This window comes from Phasianus colchicus, chromosome 36 (genome assembly GCF_987193195.1).
Source record: "Phasianus colchicus chromosome 36, bPhaCol1.hap1.1, whole genome shotgun sequence".
NCBI classification, from domain to species: Eukaryota; Metazoa; Chordata; class Aves; order Galliformes; family Phasianidae; genus Phasianus; species Phasianus colchicus.
This window is the reverse complement of record NC_143471.1, coordinates 2,297,745-2,323,473: the sequence shown is the minus strand read 5'-3', so window position 1 is coordinate 2,323,473 and position 25,729 is coordinate 2,297,745. Positions and strand designations below refer to the sequence as shown.

Sequence of the window (25,729 nt, the reverse complement as noted above, 5' to 3'; positions counted from 1 at the left end):
CATGGGGTCAGATGGGGTCACGCAGGGTGCTGTGGGGTCAGATGGGGTCACATGGGGTCACACAGAGCGCTATGGGGTCATATGGGGTCACACAGGGCGCTATGGAATCAGATGGGGTCACACAGGGTGCTGTGGGGTCACATGGGGTCAGATGGGGTCACGCAGGGTGCTGTGGGGTCAGATGGGGTCAGTTGGGGTCACGCAGGGTGCTATGGGGTCTGATGGGGTCACACGGTGCTATGGGATCAGATGGGGTCACGTGGGGTCACACAGGGCACTATGGGGTCAGGTGCGATCACACAGGGTGCTGTGGGGTCACGTGGGGTCAGATGGGGTCAGATGGGGTCAGATGGGGTCACACAGGGTGCTTTGGGGTCAGATGGGGTCACATGGGGTCAAACAGGGGCTATGGGGTCAGATGGGGTCACACAGGGGCTATGGGGTCAGATGGGGTCAGATGAGGTCATATGGGGTCACGCAGGGTGCTATGGGGTCACATGGGGTCACATAGGGGCTATGGGGTCAGATGGGGTCAGATGGGGTCATGTGGGGTCACGCAGGGTGCTATGGGGTCATATGGGGTCACACAGGGGCTATGGGGTCAGATGGGGTCATGTGGGGTCGCACAGGGTGCTGTGGGGTCACATGGGGTCATATGGGGTCAGATGGGGTCACACAGGGGCTATGGGGTCAGATGGGGTCAGATGGGGTCATGCAGGGTGCTATGGGGTCACATGGGGTCACGTGGGGTCACACAGGGTGCTGTGGGGTCAGATGGGGGCAGATGGGGTCACGTGGGGTCACGCAGGGTGCTATGGGGTCAGATGGGGTCACGCAGGGTGCTATGGGGTCAGATGGGGTCACACAGGGTGCTGTGGGGTCAGATGGGGTCACGTGGGGTCACGCAGGGTGCTGTGGGGTCACATGGGGTCACATGGGGTCAGATGGGGTCACACAGGGGCTATGGGGTCAGATGGGGTCAGATGGGGTCACGCAGGGTGCTATGGGGTCACATGGGGTCACATGGGGTCAGATGGGGTCACGCAGGGTGCTGTGGGGTCACATGGGGTCAGATGGGGTCACGCAGGGTGCTATGGGGTCACATGGGGTCACACAGGGCGCTATGGGGTCAGATGGGGTCAGATGGGGTCAGATGGGGTCACGCAGGGCACTATGGGGTCAGATGGGGTCACGCAGGGCGCTATGGGGTCACATGGGGTCACACAGGGGCTATGGGGTCAGATGGGGTCAGATGGGGTCACATGGAGTCAAACAGGGGCTATGGGGTCAGATGGGGTCACACAGGGGCTATGGGGTCAGATGGGGTGCTGTGGGGTCACATGGGGTCACATGGGGTCAGATGGGGTCACGCAGGGCGCTATGGGGTCACATGGGGTCACACAGGGGCTATGGGGTCAGATGGGGTCAGATGGGGTCACATGGGGTCAAACAGGGGCTATGGGGTCAGATGGGGTCACACAGGGGCTATGGGGTCAGATGGGGTCATGTGGGGTCACGCAGGGTGCTGTGGGGTCACATAGGGTCACATGGGGTCAGATGGGGTCACGCAGGGTGCTATGGGGTCCAATGGGGTCACGTGGGGTCACACAGGGTGCTGTGGGGTCAGATGGGGTCACGCAGGGTGCTTTGGGGTCATATGGGGTCACATGGGGTCAAACAGGGGCTATGGGGTCAGATGGGGTCACACAGGGGCTATGGGGTCAGATGGGGTCACGTGGGGTCATGCAGGGTGCTGTGGGGTCACATGGGGTCACATGGGGTCAGATGGGGTCACGCAGGGTGCTGTGGGGTCACATGGGGTCACATGGGGTCAGATGGGGTCACACAGGGGCTATGGGGTCAGATGGGGTCAGATGGGGTCATGTGGGGTCACGCAGGGTGCTATGGGGTCACATGGGGTCACATGGGGTCACACAGGGGCTATGGGGTCAGATGGGGTCAGATGGGGTCATGTGGGGTCACGCAGGGTGCTATGGGGTCATATGGGGTCACACAGGGGCTATGGGGTCATATGGGGTCACGTGGGGTCGCACAGGGTGCTGTGGGGTCACATGGGGTCAGATGGGGTCAGATGGGGTCACGCAGGGTGCTGTGGGGTCAGATGGGGTCACGTGGGGTCACGCAGGGTGCTATGGGGTCAGATGGGGTCACGTGGGGTCACACAGGGTGCTGTGGGGTCAGATGGGGGCAGATGGGGTCACGTGGGGTCACGCAGGGTGCTATGGGGTCAGATGGGGTCACATGGGGTCATATGGGGTCACACAGGGCGCTATGGGGTCACATGGGGTCAGATGGGGTCACACGGTGCTGTGGGGTCAGATGGGGTCACGCAGGGCGCTATGGGGTCAGATGGGGTCAGATGGGGTCACGCAGGGTGCTGTGGGGTCAGATGGGGTCAGATGGGGTCACGCAGGGCGCTATGGGGTCAGATGGGGTCACACAGGGTGCTATGGGGTCAGATGGGGTCACGTGGGGTCACGCAGGGCGCTATGGGGTCAGATGGGGTCACACAGGGCGCTATGGGGTCAGATGGGGTCACGTGGGGTCACGCAGGGTGCTGTGGGGTCACATGGGGTCACATGGGGTCAGATGGGGTCACGCAGGGTGCTATGGGGTCAGATGGGGTCACACAGGGTGCTGTGGGGTCACATGTGATCAGATGGGGTCAGATGGGGTCACACAGGGGCTATGGGGTCAGATGGGGTCAGATGGGGTCACAAGGACCCCCGCTGACCCCCATTGCCCCCCTCCCCCCCCCCCCCCCAGAAGCGGACGCTGGCGGCCAAACGCGGCTCTCAGCTGAAACGCAGCGCAGCCCCCCCCGACCCCCCCGCGCCCCCCCCGCCCCCCCCACCGCCCCCCCCCACCGTGGGGACCCCCGAGGAGGGGCTGGGACCCCCCAAGAGGAGGAGGAGCGGCAGCCCGCAGCAGGTGGGGGGGGGGGGGGGGCAATAATTGGGGGGGGGGGCGGCACAAAGTGGGCGGGGGGGGGAATTCGGGGGGGGGGGGCTGAAATTGGGGGATGGGGGCTCAAAGTGGGGGGGGGGTAAATGGGGGTGGGGGGCAATAATTGGGGGGGGGGCGGCACAAAGTGGGCGGGGGGGGGAATTCGGGGGGGGGGGCTGAAATTGGGGGATGGGGGCACAAAGTGGGGGGGGTAAATGGGGGTGGGGGGCAATAATTGGGGGGGGGGCGGCACGAAGTGGGCGGGGGGGGAATTCGGGGGGGGGGCTGAAATTGGGGGATGGGGGCACAAAGTGGGGGGGGGGTAAATGGGGGTGGGGGGCAATAATTGGGGGGAGGGGGCGGCACGAAGTGGGCAGGGGGGGGAAATCGGGGGGGGGGGGCTGAAATTGGGGGATGGGGGCACAAAGTGGGGGGGGGTAAATGGGGGTGGGGGGCAATAATTGGGGGGGGGGCGGCACGAAGTGGGCAGGGGGGGGAGTTCGGGGGGGGGCTGAAATTGGGGGATGGGGGCACAAAGTGGGGGGGGGGGGTAAATGGGGGTGGGGGGGCAATAATTGGGGGGAGGGGGCGGCACGAAGTGGGCGGGGGGGGGGAATTCGGGGGGGGGGCTGAAATTGGGGGATGGGGGCACAAAGTGGGGGGGGGTAAATGGGGGTGGGGGGCACAAAGTGGAGGGGGGGTAAATGGGGGGGGTTGGGGAGTATGGGGGCGGGGGGGGAAATGGGGGGTGGGGGGCAGAAATTGGGGGATGGGGGCACAAAGTGGGGGGGGGTAAATGGGGGTGGGGGGGGACAAAGTGGGCGGGGGGGGAATGGGGGGGCAGAAATTGGGGGCTGGGGGCACTACGGGGGGGGGGATGGGGGTAAATGGGGGTGGGGGGGCGGAAGGTGGGGTGGGGGGGGAAATGGGGATGTGGGGGGGGGCATGAAGTGCAGGGGGGGTAAATGGGGGGGGGTTGGGGAGAATGGGGGGGGCAAAGTGGGCGGGGGGGGAAATGGGGGGTGGGGGGCAGAAATTGGGGGCTGGGGGCACAAAGTGGGGGGGGGTTAATGGGGCTGGGGGGGGACAAAGTGGGCGGGGGGGGAATGGGGGGGCAGAAATTGGGGGATGGGGGCACAAAGGGGGGGGGGATGGGGGTAAATGGGGGTAGGGGGGACGAAGTGGGTGGGGGGTAAATGGGGGGTGGGGGGGTGGAAAGTGGGGGGGGGGCAAATGGGGGGGGCAGAAATTGGGGGATGGGGGCACAAAGTGGGGGGGGAAATGGGGGTAAATGGGGGTGGGGGGGGAATGGGGATGCGGGGGGGGCACGAAGTGGGGGGGGGTAAATGGGGGGGGTTGGGGAGAACGGGGGGGGCAAAGTGGGCGGGGGGGGAAATGGGGGGTGGGGGGCAGAAATTGGGGGATGGGGGCACAAAGTGGGGGGGGTAAATGGGGGTGGGGGGGACAAAGTGGGTGGGGGGGGGATGGGGGGGGCGCAGAGGGGGTTGTGGGCGATAAATTTGGGGGGGGGGGCACTGTGGGGTTGTGCCCCATAGCCCTGACGGTGCCCCCCCCCCCCCCCCAGCAGCGACCCCCCGGCCCCCCTCCACCCTTCCCCCCCTCAGGCACCGCTGTGGAATCCCATGGGGGAGCCCTGGGCAGGAGGCGGCCCCCCCGACCCACAGGTGGGTGGCACCCCATAGCGCCCCATAGCACCCCATAGCGCCCCATGGCGCCCCATAGCACCCCATAACACCCCATAGAGCCCCATGGCGCCCCATAGCACCCTATGAAACCCCATCGCGCCCCATAGCACCCCATGGCACCTCATGGCACCCCATAGCGCCCCATAGCACCCCACAGAGCCCCATGGCACCCCATAGCGCCCCATAGCACCCATAGAGCCCCATGGCGCCCCATAGCACCCAATGAAACCCCATCGCGCCCCATATCACCCCATGGCACCTCATGGCACCCCATAGCACCCCATGGTGCCCCATAGCACCCTATGAAACCCCATCGCGCCCCGTAGCACCCCATGGCACCTCATGGCACCCCATAGCGCCCCATAGAGCCCCATGGCACCTGATGGCACCCCATAGCGCCCCATAGCACCCCATGGCACCTCATGGCACCCCATAGCGCTCCATAGCGCCTCATGGCGCCCCATGGAACCCCATAGCATCCTATGAAACCCCATCGCGCCACATATCACCCCATGGCACCTCATGGCACCCCATAGCACCCCATGGTGCCCCATAGCACCCTATGAAACCCCATTGCGCCCCATAGCACCCCATGGCACCTCATGGCACCCCATAGCGCCCCATAGAGCCCCATGGCGCCCCATAGCACCCCATAGCACCCTATGAAACCCCATCGCGCCCCATAGCACCCCATGGCACCTCATGGCACCCCATAGCGCCCCATAGCACCCCATAGATCCCCATGGCACCTCATGGTGCCCCATGGAACCCCATAGCACCACATAGTGCCCCATAGCACCTCATAGCGCCCCATAGCGCCCCATGGCACCCCATAGCACCCCATGGCACCTCATGGCGCCCCATAGTGCCCCATAGCACCTCATGGAACTCGATAGCACCTCATGGCACCCCATGGAACCCCATAGCACCCCATAGCACCCTATGTAATCCCATAGCACCCTGTAGCACCCCGTAACACCCCATAGCACCCCATAGCGCCCCATGGCACCCCATGGAATCCCATGGCACCTTATAGTGCCCCATAGAAAACCATAGCACCCCATTGCACCTTATAGTACCTCATAGCACCTCATGGCACCCTATAACACCCCATAGCACCCCATAGAGCCCCATGGCACCCCATGGCACCCCATAGCGCCCCATAGCGCCCCATGACACCCCATAGCACCCCATAGCGCCCCATGGCACCCCATGGAATCCCATGGCACCTTATAGTGCCCCATAGAGAACCATAGCACCCCATTGCACCTTATAGTACCTCATAGCACCTCATGGCACCCTATAACACCCCATAGCACCCCATAGAGCCCCATGGCACCCCATGGCACCCCATAGCGCCCCATAGCGCCCCATGGCACCCCATAGCACCCCATAGCGCCCCATGGCACCCCATGGAATCCCATGGCACCTTATAGTGCCCCATAGAGAACCATAGCACCCCATTGCACCTTATAGTACCTCATAGCACCTCATGGCACCCCATAGCGCCCCATAGCACCCCATAGAGCTCCATGGCGCCCCATAGCACCCTATAGCGCCCCATAGCTCCCCATGGCACCCCATAGCACACCATACCACCCCCCATCACCCCCCATACCCCCCCATAACCCCCCCTCATCACCCCCCATATATCCCCATCCCTCCCCCATAAGCCCCCCATATCCCCCCATGCTCCCCCCGTATCACCCCCATATCACCCCCCATACCCCCCATACCTCCCCATATCCCCCTATCCCCCCCCATATCCCCCCCTTATCACCCCCCATAATCCCCCATAGCCCCCCATAGCCCCCATTATCACCCCCCATACCCCCCATACCCCCCCATAACCCCCCCATATCACCTCCATATCCCCCTATACCCCCCCTTATCACCTCCCATATCCCCCCATAACCCCCCATAACCCCCCTGTACCACCCCATACCCCCCCATAAGCCCCCATAACCCCCCATTCCCCCCCATATCCCCCTGTACCCCCCCATAACCTCCCATATCCCCCCCCATCCCCCCCATATCCCCCAATAGCCCCCCATAACCCCCCCTCATCCCCCCCCATAACCACCCCATACTCCCCCCATAACCCTCCTATACCCCCCCATCCCCCCCCATATCCCCCTATACCCCCCCATAACCTCCCATATCCCCCCCCATCCCCCCCATATCGCCCAATAGCCCCCCATAATCCCCCCTCATCCCCCCCATAACCACCGCTTACCCCCCCCATAACCCCCCTATACCCCCCCTATACCCCCCCACATCCCCCCACAACCACCCCATACCCCCCCCATAACCCCCCTATACCCCCCCATAACCCCCCCACACCCCCCCCATAACCCCCCTATACCCCCCCATCCCCCCCCATATCCCCCTATAGCCCCCCATAACCCCCCCTCATCCCCCCACAACTACCCCATACCCCCCCCATAACCCCCCTATAACCCCCCATAACCCCCCCCATCCCCCCCAAATCCCCCAATAACCCCCCTCAACCCCCCCCATAACCCCCCTCAACCCCCCCATAACCCCCCCTTATCACCCCCCATAATCCCCCATAGCACCCCATAACCCCCCTTATCACCCCCCATACCCCCCCATAACCCCCCCATATCACCCCCATATCCCCCTATACCCCCCCTTATCACCTCCCATATCCCCCCATAACCCCCCATAACCCCCCATAACCCCCCTATACCCCCCCATCCCCCCATCCCCCCCATATCCCCCTATACCCCCCCTCAACCCCCCCCATAGCCCCCCTATACCCCCCCATCCCCCCCCATAACCCCCCCTTATCACCCCCCATAATCCCCCATAGCACCCCATAGCCCCCCTTATCACCCCCCATCCCCCCCCATATCCCCCCTATCACCCCCCCATCCCCCCCAGATCCCCCAATACCCCCCCGCAACCCCCCCCCCATACCCCCCTATACCCCCCATCCCCCCCATATCCCCCTATAAGCCCCCATAACACCCCACATCCCCCCCCATATCCCCCAATACCCCCCTCAACCCCCCCCATAGCCCCCCTATACCCCCCCAACCCCCCCATATCCCCCCATCCCCCCCCATAACCACCCCATCCCCCCCCATAACCCCCAATACCCCCCTCAACCCCCCCATAACCCCCCTATACCCCCCCATCCCCCCCATATCCCCCTATAAGCCCCCATAACACCCCACATCCCCCCCCATAACCCCCAATACCCCCCATAACCCCCCCCATACCCCCCAAATCCCCCAATACCCCCCCTCAACCCCCCCCCATAGCCCCCCTATACCCCCCCATCCCCCCCATATCCCCCTATAAGCCCCCATAACACCCCACATCCCCCCCCATAACCCCCAATACCCCCCATAACCCCCCCCATACCCCCCTATACTCCCCCATCCCCCCCCATATCCCCCTATACCCCCCCATAACCCCCCCACATCCCCCCATATCCCCCCCCATAACCCCCCCCATCCCCCCCCACCCGCACACCCCTAACCCCCTCCCCCCACATATCACCCCCCCCCCTCTTTCCAGGACCAGCCGTGTTCGCTGCCCCCCCCCGGGCCTCCGTTCCCGTTCCCCCCCCCGGCCCCGTTCGGCCCCGCCCCCCCCGGAAGTGACCTTACGGACAGCAGAGGCGGCCGAGCGCGGCCCCCGAACGGCGTCCAACCAGCAGCCCGCGTGCCTTACCGAACCCACGGCGCCAGCACCAGCACTGCGGTCAGCGGGGGGGGGGGTCGTATGGGGGGGGGTCTGTGGGGGGGGGGCATGGGGGGTCTGTGGGATATGGGATATGGGGGGGTTATATGGGATATGGGGGGGTTATATGGGGGGGTCTATGGAGGGGGGGTCATATGGGGGGGTTATATGGGATATGGGATATGGGGGGGGGGTCTATGGGGGGGGGTTTATGGGGGGGGGGTCGTATGCGGGGGGGGGGGTCTGTGGGGGGGGGTCTGTGGGATATGGGATATGGGGGGGTCATATGGGGGGGTCTATGGGATATGGGGGAGTGGGGGTCTATGGGATATGGGATATGGGGGGGGTCTATGGGATATGGGATATGGGATATGGGGAGGTTATATGGGATATGGGGGTTATATGGGGGGGGGTCGTATGGGGGGGGGGTCTGTGGGGGGGGGGCATGGGGGGTCTATGGGATATGGGGGAGTGGGGGTCTATGGGATATGGGATATGGGGGGGGTCTATGGGATATGGGATATGGGATATGGGGGGGTTATATGGGATATGGGATACGGGGGGGTGATATGGGGGGGGGTCTGTGGGGGGGGGCATGGGGGGTCTATGGGATATGGGGGGGTGGGGGTCTATGGGATATGGGATATGGGGGGGTCATATGGGGGGGTTATATGGGATATGGGGGTTATATGGGGGGGGGTCGTATGGGGGGGGGTCTGTGGGGGGGGGTCTATGGGATATGGGGGGATTATAGGGGGGGGGTCGTATGGGAGGGGGGTCGTATGGGGGGGGGGTCTATGGGATATGGGATATGGGGGGGGCTATGGGGGGGGGTCTGTGGGGGGGGTCTATGGGATATGGGATATGGGGGGGTCATATGGGATATGGGGGTGTTATATGGGATATGGGGGGGGGTCTATGGAGGGGGGGTCTGTGGGGGGGGGTCTGTGGGATATGGGATAGGGGGGGGTTATATGGGATATGGGATATGGGGGGGGGTCGTATGGGGGGGGGGTCTGTGGGGGGGGAGTCTATGGGATATGGGATATGGGGGTGTTATATGGGATATGGGGGGGGGTCTATGGAGGGGGGGTCTGTGGGGATATGGGGGGGTCTATGGGGGGGCATGGGGAGGTCTATGGGATATGGGGGGGTCATATGGGATATGGGGGGGTTATATGGGATATGGGGGGTTATATGGGGGGGTTATATGGGATATGGGGGGGTTATATGGGATATGGGATATGGGGGGGGGGTCTATGGGGGGGGGTTTATGGGGGGGGGGTCGTATGCGGGGGGGGGGTCTGTGGGGGGGGGTCTGTGGGATATGGGATATGGGGGGGTCATATGGGATATGGGATATGGGGGGGTTATATGGGATATGGGGGGGGTCTATGGAGGGGGGGTCTGTGGGGATATGGGGGGGTCTATGGGGGGGGCATGGGGGGGTCTATGGGATATGGAGGGGTCTTATGGGGATGTTATATGGGATATGGGGGGGGGGTCTATGGGGGGGGCATGGGGGGGTCTATGGGATATGGAGGAGTCTTATGGGGATGTTATATGGGATATGGGGGGGGGGTCTATGGGGGGGGGGTCTATGGGATATGGGATATGGGATATGGGGGGGTCATATGGGGGGGTTATATGGGATATGGGGGTTATATGGGGGGGGGTCGTATGGGGGGGGGTTTGTGGGGGGGGGTCTATGGGATATGGGGGGATTATAGGGGGGGGGGTCGTATGGGAGGGGGGTCGTATGGGGGGGGGGGTCTATGGGATATGGGATATGGGGGGGGGCTATGGGGGGGGGTCTGTGGGGGGGGGTCTATGGGATATGGGATATGGGGGGGTCATATGGGATATGGGGGTGTTATATGGGATATGGGGGGGGGTCTATGGAGGGGGGGTCTGTGGGGGGGGGTCTGTGGGATATGGGATATGGGGGGGTTATATGGGATATGGGATATGGGGGGGGGTCGTATGGGGGGGGGTCTGTGGGGGGGGGGGGCATGGGGGGTCTATGGGATATGGGGGGGTGGGGGTCTATGGGATATGGGATATGGGGGGGTCACATGGGGGGTTATATGGGATATGGGGGTTATATGGGGGGGGTCGTATGGGGGGGGGGCATGGGGGGTCTATGGGATATGGGGGGGTGGGGGTCTATGGGATATGGGATATGGGGGGGTCATATGGGGGGGTTATATGGGATATGGGGGTTATATGGGGGGGGGGTCTGTGGGGGGGGTCTGTGGGATATGGGATATGGGGGGGTCATATGGGGGGGTGATATGGGATATGGGGGTTATATGGGGGGGGTCATATGGGGGGGGGGTCTGTGGGGGGGGGTCTATGGGAGATGGGGGGGGCTCTATGGGGGGGGGTCGTATGGGGGGGGGTCTGTGGGGGGGGGTCTTTGGGATATGGGATATGGGGGGGTTATATGGGATATGGGATATGGGGGGGGGTCGGGGGAGCGAGGTGGGGGGTCTATGGGGGGGGGGTCTATGGGAGGGGGGGTCTGGGGGGGGGTCTGGGGGGGGTCTGTGGGATATGGGATATGGGGGGGGGTCGGGGGAGCGAGGTGGGGGGTCTATGGGGGGGGGCATGGGGGTGTTATATGGGATATGGGGGGGTGATATGGGGGGGGGTTGTATGGGGGGGGGTCTCTGGGGGGGGGTCTATGGGATATGGGATATGGGGGGGGGGGTTGTATGGGGACATGGGGGGGTCATATGGGGTCATATGGGGCTGTATGAGAACATATGGGGCCGTATGGGGTCATATGGGGCTCTATGAGGACATATGGGGTCATATGGGGCCGTATGGGGTCATTTGGGGCTGTATGAGGACATATGGGGCCATATGGGGCTGTATGAGGACATATGGGGCCATATGGGGTCATATGGGACTCTGGGGTCATATGGGGCCGTATTGGGTTCTATGGGGCCATATGGGGCTGTATGAGGACATATGGGGTCGTATGGGGTCATATGGGACTCTATGGGGTCATATGGGGCCGTATAGGGTCATATGGGGCCATATGGGGCTGTATGAGGACATATGGGGCTGTATGGGGTCATAAGGGACTCTGGGGTCATATGGGGCCGTATGGGGTCCTATGTGGCCGTATGGGGCTGTATGAGGACATATGGGGCTGTATGGGGTCATATGGGACTCTGGGGTCATATGGGGCCGTATGGGGCTGTATGAGGACATATGGGGTCGTATGGGGTCCTATGGGGTCCTATGGGGCCGTATGGGGCTGTGTGAGGTGCCTATAGGGCCGCCCCTCACCTTCCCCCCCCTTTTTCTCCCCCCCCCCGCAGGCCCCCGATCGCTACCAACCCCCGGAGCTGCCGGGATTGGGGGGGGCCCCTTTACACCCCCCCCCAGCGCCGCCCCCCACCGCCCCCCCCGTCCTCCCCTGCTGCCCCCCCCCGACCCCCACCCCCACCCCCACCCCCTGGGCCGCGGGGGGGGGACCAACTCAGCCTCCCCCCCCACCTTTGGACCCCCCCCAATCCCTCCATCCCCCCCCCGCCGGGGCTCACTTGGACCCCCCCCTCCTTTTTGGGGCGCCCCCCCAAACCGCCCCCCCACCCACCACCACCACCACCACCAGCATAGCGGGGCCCCCCCCCGCTCCCTCCCCACCCCCCCGCACCCCCCCGCTTCCCACCCCGACTCCCCCCCCCAATTTTGGTTGGGGACCCCCCCTCCCCCCCCCACCGCCGCCGCCGCCGCCTCAGGTACCCCCCCCCCCCTTCCTCCTCCTCCCCCCCCACCCCCTCCTCCTCCTCTCCCCCCCCTCCCCTTCCACCTCCCCCCCCCCAACCCAAAAACGACCCCCCCCATTCTCTCAGCCCTAACCCACCCCCCCACCCCCCTCCACCCCCCGCCGGGCGGTTGTTCGATTTCGGGACCCCCCCCCTGGAAGAACCTTTCGAGGAGCCCCCCGAATTTCCCCCCATCCTCCCGGAAGGTTTGGCCACCATCATGCGGATGCTGGACGAATCCATCCGCCAGGAGGAGGACGACAGGGTGGGGGGGGGTGGGGGGGCAGCGGCACCGCGGGGGGGGGCGGCGGAAGAGACCCCCCCCTCCCCACCCCCCCCTCCCCCCCAACCCCAACCCCCCCGGCCCATCACCCCACCCCCCCCCGCTCCTCCCGTTCTTCCTCTTCCTCTTCCTCCCGCCGTCGCCGCCCCCCCCCCAAAAAAAAACCTCCTCCCCCCCAAAACGCCCCCCCCACTCCTTTTGCCCGGTCCCCCCCCCCTCGCCCGACCCAAAGCTCCTTCTTCTTTCGGGACCCCCCCGGGTTCCGACCCCCCCCGTTTGTACCCTTTTGGCAAAAGGGACGAAACCCCCCCGGCTCTTCCACCCCCCCCACCGCCGCCCCCCCCCCATCCCACCGGGGGGGGCAACCCCCAAAATTCGGCCCCCCCCGGCTCTACCTCACCCCCGACCTGGGGGGGGGCCACCACCACCCCCCCCCCTTCCTCCTCCTCCTCCTCCTCTTCCTCCTCCTCCTCTTCTTCCTCCCAGGGGGGGGGTGCCCCCCTCCCTCCCCCCCCCGCCCCCCTCAGCCAATCAGAAGCTCTGGAGGAGATTTCCCGCGCCTGCGAGACTTTGGTTGAGCAAGCCGGGCGACCCCCCCCCCAAAAAACCCCCCCACCCCTTTCCCCCCCCCCACCCCCTTCCCCTTCCCCACCTCCCTCCCCCCCAGCCCCCCCCTCCCTCCCCACCCCCAGACCCCGCCGCCCCCCCCGCCACCGCCGCCCCCCCCCTCGCAAAACCCCCGACCCCCAAACCTCCCCGCCGCCCCCCCCCCCTCCCTCACCTCCTCCTCCTCCTCCTCCTCCTCCTCTTCCCCCCCCCCTTCCGAAGCAGCCCCCCCCCCCGCCCCCCCCCAGCGCCGCCGAACTGCTGCAGCTGCGGGCGCTGAGCGAGGGCCCCCCCCGCGAGCTTAAAATCCGCCTGGTGAAGGTGGAGAGCGGGGGGGCCGGGGGGGGGGGGTCGTCATCGGCCGTCGGAGGACCCCCCCGGGCTTCAGGAAATGGGGGGGGGGGGGTTGAAACGTTTCGTCTCGGGGGGGCCACGGAAAAAGAAGAGTCGTCGCCTTCCCCCCCCCCGCCCCCCCGGCTGCCTTTGGCGCAGCTCACCATCAGCCACAGCGCAGCGGAGGTGGTGAGGGCCAGCAGGTAATGGGGGGGGGGCAATGGGGGGGGGCTGGGGGGGCGGGGGGGGTCAGTGGGGGGGGCTGGGGGGGGATTGAGGGGGTCAGTGGGGGGCTTGGGGGGGGTCTGCGGGGGGTTTGGGGAGGCTGGGGGGGGATTGGGAGGGGCTGGGGGGGGGCTGGGGGGGGTTTGAGGGGGGCTGGGAGGGGCTGGGGGGGGGTTTGGGAGGCTGGGGGGGGATTGGGAGGGACTGGGGGGGGTCTGGGGGGGTCTGGAGGGGATTGGGGGGGGTCATTGGGGGGGCTGGGGGAGGCTGGGAGGGGCTAGGGGGGGTCTGGGGGGGGATTGGGAGGGGCTGGGGGGGTCTGTGGGGGGGTTTGGGAGGCTGGGGGGGGATTGGGAGGGACGGGGGGGGGTCTGGGGGGCTCTGGAGGGGATTGGGGGGGTTTGGGGGGGGTCATTGGGGGGGCTGGGAGGGGCTGGGGGGGTCTAGGGGGGTCTGGAGGGGATTGGGGGGGTCATTGGGGGGGCTGGGGGGGGTCAGTGGGGGGGTCAGTGGGGGGTTTGGGGGGAATTGGGGGGGTCTGGGGGGGGGTTGGGGAGGCTGGGGGGGATTGGGAGGGGCTGGGGGGGGTCAGTGAGGGGTCTGGGGGGGGTTGGGAGGGTTTGGGGGGTCATTGGGGGGGCTGGGGGGAATTGGGAGGGACTGGGGGGGGTCTGGGGGGGTCTGGAGGGGATTGGGGGTGGTCATTGGGGGGGCTGGGAGGGGCTGGGGGGGTCTGGGGGGGATTGAGGGGGTCAGTGGGGGGCTTGGGAGGGGCTGGGGGGGGCTGGAGGGGAATGGGGGGGTTTGGGCGGGATCATTGGGGGGGCTGGGGGGAGTCTAGGGGGGATTGAGGGGGTCAGTGGGGGGCTGGGAGGGGCTAGGGGGGGTCTGGGGGGGTCAGTGGGGGGTTTGGGGGGAATTGGGGGGGGTTTGGGGGGGGGTTGGGGAGGCTGGGGGGGGATTGGGAGGGGCTGGGGGGGGCTGGGGGGGTCAGTGGGGGGGTCAGTGGGGGGTTTGGGGAGGCTGGGGGGGGATTGGGAGGGGCTGGGGGGGGTCTGGGGGGGGATTAGGATGGGGTGGGGGGGCTCTGGAGGGGATTGGGGGGTCATTGGGGGGGCTGGGAGAGGCTGGGGGGATCAGTGGGGGGTTTGGGGGGAATTGGGGGGGGCTGGGAAGGGCTGGGAGGGGTCAGTGGGGGGTCTGGGGGGGTTTGGGGGGGGTCTGGAGGGGGTTTGGAGAGGGTCTGGGGGGGATTGGGAGGGCCTGGGGGGGTCAGTGGGGGGGGAATGGGGGATCTGGGGGGGTCAATGAGGGTCTTAGGGGGGATTGGGGGGTCTGGGGGGGGTTTGGGGGGAATTGGGGGGGGTCTGGGGGGGGTTTGGGGAGGCTGGGGGGGATTGGGAGGGGCTGGGGGGGGTCTGGGGGGCTCTGGAGGGGATTGGGGGGGTTTGGGGGGTCATTGGGGGGGCTGGGGGGGTCAGTGGGGGGATTGGGGGGGTCTGGGGGGGGTCTGGGGGGGGGTTGGGGAGGCTGGGGGGGATTGGGAGGGGCTGGGGGGGGATTGAGGGGGTCAGTGGGGGGCTTGGGGGGGGCTGGGAGGGGCTGGGGGGGGCTGGGGGGGTCAGTGGGGGGGGAATGGGGGGTCTGGGGGGGTCAATGAGGGTCTTAGGGGGGATTGGGGGGGTCTGGGAGGTCCCTATGGGGTCTCTATGGGTTCTTTATGGGGTGTCTATGGGATCTCTATGGGGTCTGTATGGGATCTCTATGGGGTCCCTATGGGGTCCCTATGGGGTGTCTATGGGATTTCTATGGGGTCTGTATGGGATCTCTATGGGGTCCCTATGGGGTCCCTATGGGGTGTCTATGGGATCTCTATGGGGTCTGTATGGGATCTCTATGGGGTCCCTATGGGGTCTGTATGGGATCCCTATGGGGTCCTTATGGGGTCTCTATGGGGTCTCTGTGGGGTGTCTATGGGTCTCTATGGGGTCTGTATGGGATCTGTATGGGGTCTCTATGGGGTCTGTATGGGATCTGTATGGGGTCTCTATGGGGTCTGTATGGGATCCCTATGGGGTCTCAATGGGGTCTCAGTGGGGTCTCTGTGGGGTCTCTATGGGGTCTCAATGGGTCTCTATGGGGTCTGTATGGGATCTCTATGGATCTTATGGGGTCCCTATGGGGTTCCTACGGGGTCTCTATGGGCTCTCTATGGGATCTCTATGGGGTCTTTATAGGGTCTGTATGGGGTCCCTCTGGGATCTCTATGGGATTGCTCTGGGATCCCTATGGGGTCCCTATGGGGTCCGTATGGGGTCGTTATGGGGTCTGTATGGGGTCGTTATGGGGTCCGTACGCCGCCCCACGTTCCCCTCTCATTGTGCCCCATAGGCAGGCCCGCCCCCCGGTGCCGTTCCGCGAGTCCTACCTGTGGGTCTCTGTTGTCCCTATGGGGTCCCTATGGGATCTCTATGGGGTGTCTATGGCTCTCTATGGGGTCCTTATGGGGTCCCAATGGGGTCTCTATGGGGTCTCAGTGGGGTCTCAATGGGGTCTCTGTGGGGTGTCTATGGGTCCCTATGGGGTCCCTATGGGGTCTCAATGGGGTCTCAATGGGGTCCCTATGGGGTCTCAATGGGGTCCCTATGGGGTCCCTATGGGGTCTCTATGGGGTCTCTATGGGGTCTCAATGGGTCTCTATGGGGTCTCTATGGGGTGTCTATGGGGTCTCTATGGGGTCCGTATGGGGTCTCAATGGGTCTCTATGGGGTCTCTATGGGGTGTCTATGGGGTCTCTATGGGGTGTCTATGGGGTCTCTGTGGGGTGTCTATGGGTCTCTATGGGGTTCGTATGAGATCTCTATGGGGTCTGTATGGGATCCCTATGGGGTCTCTATGGGGTCTCTGTGGGGTGTCTATGAGTCTCTATGGGGTCCGTATGGGGTCTCTATGGGGTCCGTATGGGATCTCTATGGGGTCTCTATGGGGTCTCAATGGGGTCTGTATGGGATCTCTATGGGGTCCGTATGGGGTCCCTATGGGATCTCTATGGTGTCCCTATGGGGTCCCTATGGGATCTCTATGGTGTCTCTATGGGGTCCCTATGGGGTCTGTATGGGATCTCTATGGGGTCTCTATGGGGTCTGTATGGGGTCTGTATTGGGTCTCCATGGAATCTCTATGGGGTCCCTATGGGATCTCTATGGGGTCCCTATGGGATCTCTATGGGGTCCCTATCGGATCTCTATGGGGTCCCTATGGGGTCCATGCGGGGTCCCTACGGGCTCTCTATGGGGTCGTTATGGGGTCCGTATGGGGTCGTTATGGGGTCCGTACGCCGCCCCACGTTCCCCTCTCATTGTGCCCCATAGGCAGGCCCGCCCCCCGGTGCTGTTCCGCGAGTCCTACCTGTGGGTCTCTGTTGTCCCTATGGGGTCTTTATGGGGTCCCTATGGGGTCTCAATGGGGTCTCAGTGGGGTCTCTGTGGGGTGTCTATGGGTCTCTATGGGGTCTGAATGGGATCTCTATGGGGTCTCTATGGGGTCTGTATGGGATCCCTATGGGGTCTCTGTGGGGTCTGTATGAGATCCCTATGGGGTCTGTATGGGGTCTCTGTGGGATGTCTATGAGTCTCTATGGGGTCCGTATGGGGTCGTTATGGGGTCCGTATGGGGTCGTTATGGGGTCCGTACGCCGCCCCACGTTCCCCTCTCATTGTGCCCCATAGGCAGGCCCGCCCCCCGGTGCCGTTCCGCGAGTCCTACCTGTGGGTCTCTGTTGTCCCTATGGGGTCCCTATGGGGTCTCAATGGGGTGTCTATGGCTCTCTATGGGGTCCTTATGGGGTCCCAATGGGGTCTCTATGGGGTCTCAATGGGGTGTGGGGTGTCTATGGGTGTCTATGGGTCTCTATGGGGTCTGTATGGGGTCTGTATGGGATCCCTACGGGGTCTCAATGGGGTCTCAATGGGGTCCCTATGGGGTCTCAATGGGGTCCCTATGGGGTCCCTATGGGGTCCCTATGGGGTCTCTATGGGGTCTCTATGGGGTCTCAATGGGTCTCTATGGGGTCTCTATGGGGTGTCTATGGGGTCTCTGTGGGGTGTCTATGGGTCTCTATGGGGTTCGTATGAGATCTCTATGGGGTCTGTATGGGATCCCTATGGGGTCTCTATGGGGTCTCTGTGGGGTGTCTATGAGTCTCTATGGGGTCCGTATGGGGTCTCTATGGGTTCCGTATGGGATCTCTATGGGGTCTCTATGGGGTCTCAATGGGGTCCGTATGGGATCTCTATGGGTCTCTATGGGTCTCTGTGGGGTCCGTATGGTGTCTCTATGGGGTCCCTATGGGATCTCTATGGTGTCTCTATGGGGTCTCTATGGGGTCTGTATGGGGTCTGTATTGGGTCTCTATGGAATCTCTATGGGGTCCCTATGGGATCTCTATGGGGTCCCTCTGGGGTCCATGTGGGGTCCCTATGGGGTCGTTGTGGGGTCCGTATGGGCTCGTTATGGGGTCCGTATGGGCTCGTTATGGGGTCCGTATGGGGTCCGTATGGGGTCCCTATGGGGTCCGTATGGGCTCGTTATGGGGTCCGTATGGGCTCGTTATGGGGTCCGTATGGGGTCCCTATGGGGTCCGTATGGGCTCGTTATGGGGTCCGTATGGGGTCCCTATGGGGTCCGTATGGGGTCGTTATGGGGTCCGTATGGGGTCGTTATGGGGTCCGTACGCCGCCCCACGTTCCCCTCTCATTGTGCCCCATAGGCAGGCCCGCCCCCCGGTGCCGTTCCGCGAGTCCTACCTGTGGGTCTCTGTTGTCCCTATGGGGTCCCTATGGGGTCTCTGTGGGGTCTCTATGGGGTGTCTATGGGGTCTCTGTGGGGTGTCTATGGGTCTCTATGGGGTTCGTATGAGATCTCTATGGGGTCTGTATGGGATCCCTATGGGGTCTCTGTGGGGTGTCTATGAGTCTCTATGGGGTCCGTATGGGGTCTCTATGGGGTCCCTATGGGGTCTGTATGGGGTCCCTATGGGGTCTGTATGGGATCTCTATGGGGTCTCTATGGGGTCTGTATGGGGTCTGTATTGGGTCTCCATGGAATCTCTATGGGGTCCCTACGGGCTCTCTATGGGGTCCCTATGGGGTCCCTATGGGCTCGTTGTGGGGTCCGTATGGGGTCGTTATGGGGTCCGTACGCCGCCCCACGTTCCCCTCTCATTGTGCCCCATAGGCAGGCCCGCCCCCCGGTGCCGTTCCGCGAGTCCTACCTGTCCCCCCTGCAATCCGTGAAGCCTCGCATCGACTCCGGGCAGCGGCTGCCGCGCGACAAGCTGAGCCCGCCCACCCCCAGCATCTACGTGAGTGCTCATTGGTCGCCTCCGCCGCCGCTCCGCTCCCATTGGCTGCCGGGAGGGCGTCCGTGCGGGGGATCTCTTCTCTCGTTGGTTGATGCCCCGGGGGGTTTCTTTTGCTCGGGTTCTCCGTCGCGATTGGTTGACGCCCGGGTGGGTTTCTGGGCGTTCTGCTTCCTGATTGGTTCGCGCCCGAGTGCGTTTCTGGGGAGCCTCTCTTTGATTGGTTGATTCCCGGGTGCATTTCTGGGCAGCTGTTCCATGATTGGTTCGTGCCCGAGTGCATTTCTGGGGAGCTCCTCTCTGATTGGTTGATTCCCTGGTGCTTTTCTGGGAAGCTCTTCCATGATTGGTTCGTGCCCGAGTGCGTTTCTGGGGAGCTCCTCTCTGATTGGTTGATTCGCGGGTGCTTTTCTGGGCAGCTCTTCCCTGATTGGTTCGTGCCCGAGTGCGTTTCTGGGGAGCTCCTCTCTGATTGGCTGATGCCCGGGTGGTTTTCTGTGGAGCTCCTTCCTGATTGGTTCGTGCCCAAGTGCATTTCTGGGGAGCTTCTCTCTGATTGGCTGATGTCCAGCTGCTTTTCTGGCTGCTTCATACTGATTGGCTGGCTAGCGGGACAGGCCCGGGCTCCTCAGCACTGATTGGATGATCTCAGGGGTCTCCAGTGCTGATCGGCCCGTGGGTAGTGATTCTGGCTGCCGATTGGCTGATGTGCAGCGATTCTTGCTGCTGATTGGCTGCTGGGTGAGAGGGGTTTCCCAGGGAATCCCCGAGCTGATTCAGTTTTGGGGGGGGCATTCCCGGGGCATCCCTGCCCTGATTGGTCCATAGGTGGGCATTCCCCACTCTCATTGGTCGGAGGGAGGGTGCTTGTCTGGGCTTCCCCACTCTGATTGGTCCCTGGATGGGCATCTCCCTGGGCATTCCCCCTCTGATTGGCTCGTGGGGTGGGCGTATCCCAGGCCATCCCCACTCTGATTGGCTCACGGACGGTTACTCGTTGGGCATCCCACCTCTGATTGGTCCGTGGGTGGGTGTATCCCAGGCCATCCCCACTCTGATTGGTCCGTGGGTGGACGCTCCCAGCTCGAATCAGTCTGTGATAGGGCATCTCTCAGGGCATCCCCTCTCCGATTGGCCCGTGGGCAGGCGTATCCCCGGCCATCTCCACTCCTATTGGTCCGCGGCCAAGCATCCCCTGCTCCCATTGGTCCGCGGATGGGGATCTCTCCGATTGGTCCGTGGGCGGGCATATCCCCGGCCATCTCCACTCCCATTGGTCCGCGGCCAAGCGTCCCCCTCTCCCATTGGTCCGCGGATGAGCATTCCCTGCTCCCATTGGTCCTCGGATGGGGATCTCTCCGATTGGTCCGTGGGCGGGCGTATCCCTGGCCATCCCCACTCCCATTGGTCCACGGATGAGCATTCCCTGCTCCCATTGGTCCGCGGATCGGGATCTGTCCGATTGGTCCGTGGGCGGGCGAATCCCCGGCCATCTCCACTCCCATTGGTCCGCAGCTGAGCATCCCCCGCTCCCATTGGTCCGCGGATGGGTATCTCTCCGATTGGTCCTTGGGCGGGCGAATCCCCAACCATTCCCCACTCCCATTGGTCCGCGGATCGGGATCTCTCCGATTGGTCAGTGGGCGGGTGTATCCCTGGCCATCCTCTGCTCCCATTGGTCCGTGGATGGGGATCTCTCCGATTGGTCCTTGGGCGGGCGAATCCCCAGCCATCCCCTGCTCCCATTGGTCCGCGGATGGGGATCTCTCCGATTGGTCCTTGGGCGGGCATATCCCCGGCCATCTCCACTCCCATTGGTCCGCAGCCAAGCGTCCCCCGCTGCCATTGGTCCGCGGATGAGCATTCCCTGCTCCCATTGGTCCGCGGATGGGGATCTCAGATTGGTCCATGGACGGGTGTATCCCCAGCCATCTCCATTCCCATTGGTCCGCGGCCGAGCATCCCCTGCTCCCATTGGTCCGTGGCCAAGCATCCCCTGCTCCCATTGGTCCGCGGATGGGGATCTCTCCAATTGGTCCGTGGGCGGGCGAATCCCCGGCCATCTCCACTCCCATTGGTCCGCGGCCGAGCATCCCCTGCTCCCATTGGTCCGCGGATGGGGATCTCTCCGATTGGTCCGTGGGCGGGCATATCCCCGGCCATCTCCACTCCCATTGGTCCGCGGCCGAGCATCCCACACTCCCATTGGTCCGTGGACGGGGATCTCTCCGATTGGTCCGTGGGCGGGCATATCCCCGGCCATCTCCACTCCCATTGGTCCGCGGCCGAGCATCCCACACTCCCATTGGTCCGTGGACGGGGATCTCTCCGATTGGTCCGTGGGCAAGCGAATCCCTGGCCATCCCCACTCCCATTGGTCCACGGATGAGCATGCCCCGCTCCCATTGGTCCACGGACAGGGATCCCCAGGGGGTGGGGGGTAGGAGAGGTAGGGAGGGGAAGGGAGGGGAGGGGGGGGGGGAGCATTCCCATTGGCTGCCGGGGGTGGGCGTGGCGTCGGGGGCGGGCCGCGATTGGCCGCCCGGCTCTGACGGCTCCGCCCACAGTTGGAGAGCAAGCGCGACGCCTTCTCGCCCGTCCTGCTGCAGTTCTGCACCGACCCCAAAAACCCCATCACCGTCATCAGGGGGCTGGCGGGATCACTCAGACTCAGTGAGACGGGGTTGTGGGGTCGTGGGGTTGTGGGGTTGTGGGGTCGTGGGGTCGTGGGGTTTTGGGGTTGTGGGGTTATGGGGGGGTTGTGGGGTCGTGGGGTTTTGGGGTTGTGGGGTTATGGGGGGGTTGTGGGGTCGTGGGGTTTTGGGGTTATGGGGTTATGGGGTCGTGGGGTCGTGGGGTTTTGGGGTTGTGGGGTTATGGGGGGGTTGTGGGGTCGTGGGGTTGTGGGGTCGTGGGGTCGTGGGGTTATGGGGGGGTTGTGGGGTCGTGGGGTTGTGGGGTTATGGGGGGGTCGTGGGGTTGTGGGGTTATGGGGTTATGGCAGTCATGGTGTTATGTGGTTATGGGGTCGTGGGGTTGTGGGGTCGTGTGGTTGTGGGGTTGTGGGGTTATGGGGTTATGGGGTCGTGGGGTTGTGGGGTCGTGGGGTTGTGGGGTTATGGGGGGGTCGTGGGGTTGTGGGGTAATGGGGTTGTGGGGTCGTGGGGTTATGGGGTTATGGGGGGGTTGTGGGGTTATGGGGTCGCGTGGTTGTGGGGTTGTGGGGTTATGGGGTCGTGGGGTTGAGGGGTTATGGCAGTCATGGTGTTATGGGGTTATGGGGTCATGGGGTCGTGGGGTTATGGGGTTATGGGGGGGTTGTGGGGTTATGGGGGGGTTGTGGGGTTGTGGGGTTGTGGGGTCGTGGGGTTATGGGGTCATGGGGTTGTGGGGTTGTGGGGTTATGGCAGTCATGGGGTTATGGGGTTATGGGGTCGTGGGGTTGTGGGGGGGTTGTGGGGTTGTGGGGTTGTGGGGTTATGGCAGTCATGGGGTCGTGGGGTTGTGGGGTTATGGGGTCGTGGGGTTGTGGGGTTGTGGGGGGGTTGTGGGGTCGTGCGGGGGTTGTGGGGTTGTGGGGTTGTGGGGTTATGGGGTTATGCGGTCGTGGGGTTGTGGGGTCGTGGGGTTTTGGGGTTGTGGGGTTATGGGGTCGTGGGGTTGTGGGGTTGTGGGGTTATGGGGGGGTCGTGGGGTTGTGGGGTTGTGGGGTTGTAGGGGGGTCATGGGGTCGTGGGGTCGTGGGGTTGTGGGGTAATGGGGTTATGGGGTCGTGGGGTTGTGGGGTTATGGGGTTATGGGGTCGTGGGGTTGTGGGGTTGTGGGGTTGTGGGGTTATGGGGGGGTTGTGGGGTCGTGGGGTCGTGGGGTTATGGGGGGGTTATGGGGTCGTGGGGTTGTGGGGTTATGGGGTTATGGCAGTCATGGTGTTATGTGGTTATGGGATCGTGGGGTTGTGGGGTCGTGGGGTAATGGGGTTATGGGGTTGTGGGGTTGTGGGGTCGTGGGGTTATGGGGTCGTGGGGTTGTGGGGTAATGGGGTTGTGGGGTCGTGGGGTTGTGGGGTCGTGGGGTTGTGGGGTTATGGGGGGGTTGTGGGGTCGTGGGGTTGTGGGGTTGTGGGGTTATGGCAGTCATGGTGTTATGGTGTTATGGGGTTATGGGGTTATGGGGTCGTGGGGTTATGGGGGGGTCGTGGGGTTATGGGGTTATGGGGGGGTCGTGGGGTTGTGGGGTCGTGGGGTCGTGGGGTCGAGGGGTAATGGGGGTTGTCGTGGGGTTGTGGCGTTATGGGGTTATGGCAGTCATGGAGTTATGGGGTCGTGGGTTCGTGGGGTTATGGCAGTTGTGGGGTTATGGGGTCGTGGGGTCGTGGGGTTGTGGGGTTGTGGGGTTATGGGGTTATGGCAGTCATGGGGTTATGGGGTTATGGGGTCGTGGGGTTGTGGGGTCGTGGGTTTGTGGGGTTGTGGGGTCGTGGGGTCGTGGGGTTATGGGGTTATGGGGGGGTCATGGGGTTGTGGGGTCGTGGGGTTGTGGGGTTATGGGGTCGTGGGGTTATGGGGTTATGGCAGTCATGGTGTTATGGGGTTATGGGGTCATGGGGTTATGGGGTTATGGGGTGGGGGGGTATGGGGGTAGGGGGTATGGGGTGGGAGGTATGGGGTTATGGGGTGGGGGGTTATGGGGTGGGGGATGTGGGGTGGGAAGTATGGGGTTATGGGGTGGGGCCCTCCACCAACTGAGCCCTCCATCCCCCCCCCAGACCTGGGGCTGTTCAGCACCCCCCAATTAACCCCCCCCCCAAGTGCCCCCCCCCCCCTCCCCACCCCTTCCCCAACTGACGCCCCCCCCCAAACTGACCCGCCCCCCAAAACTGACCCCCCCACCCCTCCACAGACCCCCCCCACCCCCCAACTGACCCCCCCCCAAACTGACCCCCCCCCCCAAAACTGCCCCCCCTTGCCCCCAGACCTGGGGCTGTTCAGCACCAAGACGCTGGTGGAGGCCAAGCCCCCACCCCCCAACTGACCCCCCCCCCAAACTGACCCCCCCCACCCCCCAAAACTGACCCCCCCCACCCCCCAACTGCCCCCCCCCCAAAACTGACCCCCCCTTCCCCCCAGACCTGGGGCTGTTCAGCACCCCCCCACTTCCCCCACCCCCCAACTGCCCCCCCCCCCCCAAACTGACCCCCCCGTCCCCCCCCCAGACCTGGGGCTGTTCAGCACCCCCCAATTAACCCCCCCCCAAGTGCCCCCCCCCCCTCCCCACCCCTTCCCCAAGTGCCCCCCCCCCCCAAAACTGACCCCCCCATCCCCCCCCCAGACCTGGGGCTGTTCAGCACCAAGACGCTGGTGGAGGCCAAGTCCCCACCCCCCAACTGCCCCCCCCCCCCCAAAACTGACCCCCCCTTCCCCCCAGACCTGGGGCTGTTCAGCAGCCCCCACTTCCCCCACCCCCCAACTGACCCCCCATCCCTCACCCCCCCAACTGACGCGCCCCCCAAAACTGACCGCCCCCAACCCCCAACTGACCCCCCCCCCCAAAACTGACCCCCCCATCCCCCCCCCAGACCTGGGGCTGTTCAGCACCAAGACGCTGGTGGAGGCCAAGTCCCCCTCCCCCCCCACCCCCCAACTGACCCCCCCCCAAAACTGACCCCCCCTTCCCCCCAGGCCTGGGGCTGTTCAGCACCCCCCAATCCCCCCCCCACCCAGTACCCCCCCCCTCACTCCCCCCCTCCCCCCACCCCCCAACTGACCCCCCCCCAAAAACTGACCCCCCCCCTACCCCCCAACTGACCCCCCCCCCAAACTGACCTCCCCACCCCCCCACTGACCCCCCCCCCAAAACTGACCCCTCCCCCCAAAACTGACCCTCCCCCCCCAGACCTGGGGCTGTTCAGCACCAAGACGCTGGTGGAGGCCAAGTCCCCACCCCCCAACTGACCCCCCCCCCCCAAAACTGACCCCCCCCCCAAAACTGACCCCCCCTTCCCCCCCCCAGACCTGGGGCTGTTCAGCACCAAGACGCTGGTGGAGGCCAAGTCGTCCCCCCACCCCCCAACTGACCCCCCCCCCAAAACTGACCCCCCCCACCCCCCAACTGACCTCCCCCCCCAAACTGACCCCCCCTTCCCCCCAGACCTGGGGCTGTTCAGCACCAAGATGCTGGTGGAGGCCAAGTCCCCACCCCCCAACTGCCCCCCCCCCCCAAACTGACCCCCCCTTCCCCCCAGACCTGGGGCTGTTCAGCACCCCCCCACTTCCCCCACCCCCCAACTGCCCCCCCCCCCAAACTGACCCCCCCGTCCCCCCCCCAGACCTGGGGCTGTTCAGCACCCCCCAATTAACCCCCCCCCAAGTGCCCCCCCCCCCTCCCCACCCCTTCCCCAACTGACGCCCCCCCCCAAACTGACCCCCCCCCCCAAACTGACCCGCCCCCCAAAACTGACCCCCCCACCCCTCCACAGACCCCCCCCACCCCCCAACTGACCCCCCCCAAAACTGACCCCCCCCCAAAACTGCCCCCCCTTCTCCCCAGACCTGGGGCTGTTCAGCACCCCCCAACTGCCCCCCCCCAAAACTGACCCCCCCCACCCCCCAACTGACCCTCCCCCCCCAAACTGACCCCCCCATCCCCCCCAGACCTGGGGCTGTTCAGCACCAAGACGCTGGTGGAGGCCAAGTCGTCCCCCCTCCCCCCACCCCAAAACTGACCCCCCCCCCCAAAACTGACCCCCCCCAACCCC

General features: G+C 64.7%; 2 protein-coding genes across 2 annotated transcripts in view; both read left to right on the top strand.

Moving 5' to 3' along the window:
• The window catches only part of LOC149913589 (lysine-specific demethylase 6B-like), a 48,297-nt gene extending 36,498 nt beyond the window's left edge, over nt 1–11,799 (top strand). Inside the window, exons 8-11 of the mRNA XM_090129512.1 lie at nt 2,788–2,952; nt 4,553–4,652; nt 8,223–8,408; nt 11,720–11,799. Of these exons, the coding sequence (XP_089985638.1) occupies nt 2,788–2,952; nt 4,553–4,652; nt 8,223–8,308 (351 nt within the window). The 3' untranslated portion in view covers nt 8,309–8,408; nt 11,720–11,799. The remainder of the gene's footprint in view (nt 1–2,787; nt 2,953–4,552; nt 4,653–8,222; nt 8,409–11,719) is intronic.
• Nucleotides 11,800–12,389: 590 nt separating this feature from the next.
• The window catches only part of LOC116240068 (lysine-specific demethylase 6B-like), a 40,157-nt gene continuing 26,817 nt past the window's right edge, over nt 12,390–25,729 (top strand). The window contains exons 1-4 of the mRNA XM_090129344.1: nt 12,390–12,434; nt 13,281–13,594; nt 18,852–18,978; nt 21,543–21,648. Of these exons, the coding sequence (XP_089985470.1) occupies nt 12,390–12,434; nt 13,281–13,594; nt 18,852–18,978; nt 21,543–21,648 (592 nt within the window). The remainder of the gene's footprint in view (nt 12,435–13,280; nt 13,595–18,851; nt 18,979–21,542; nt 21,649–25,729) is intronic.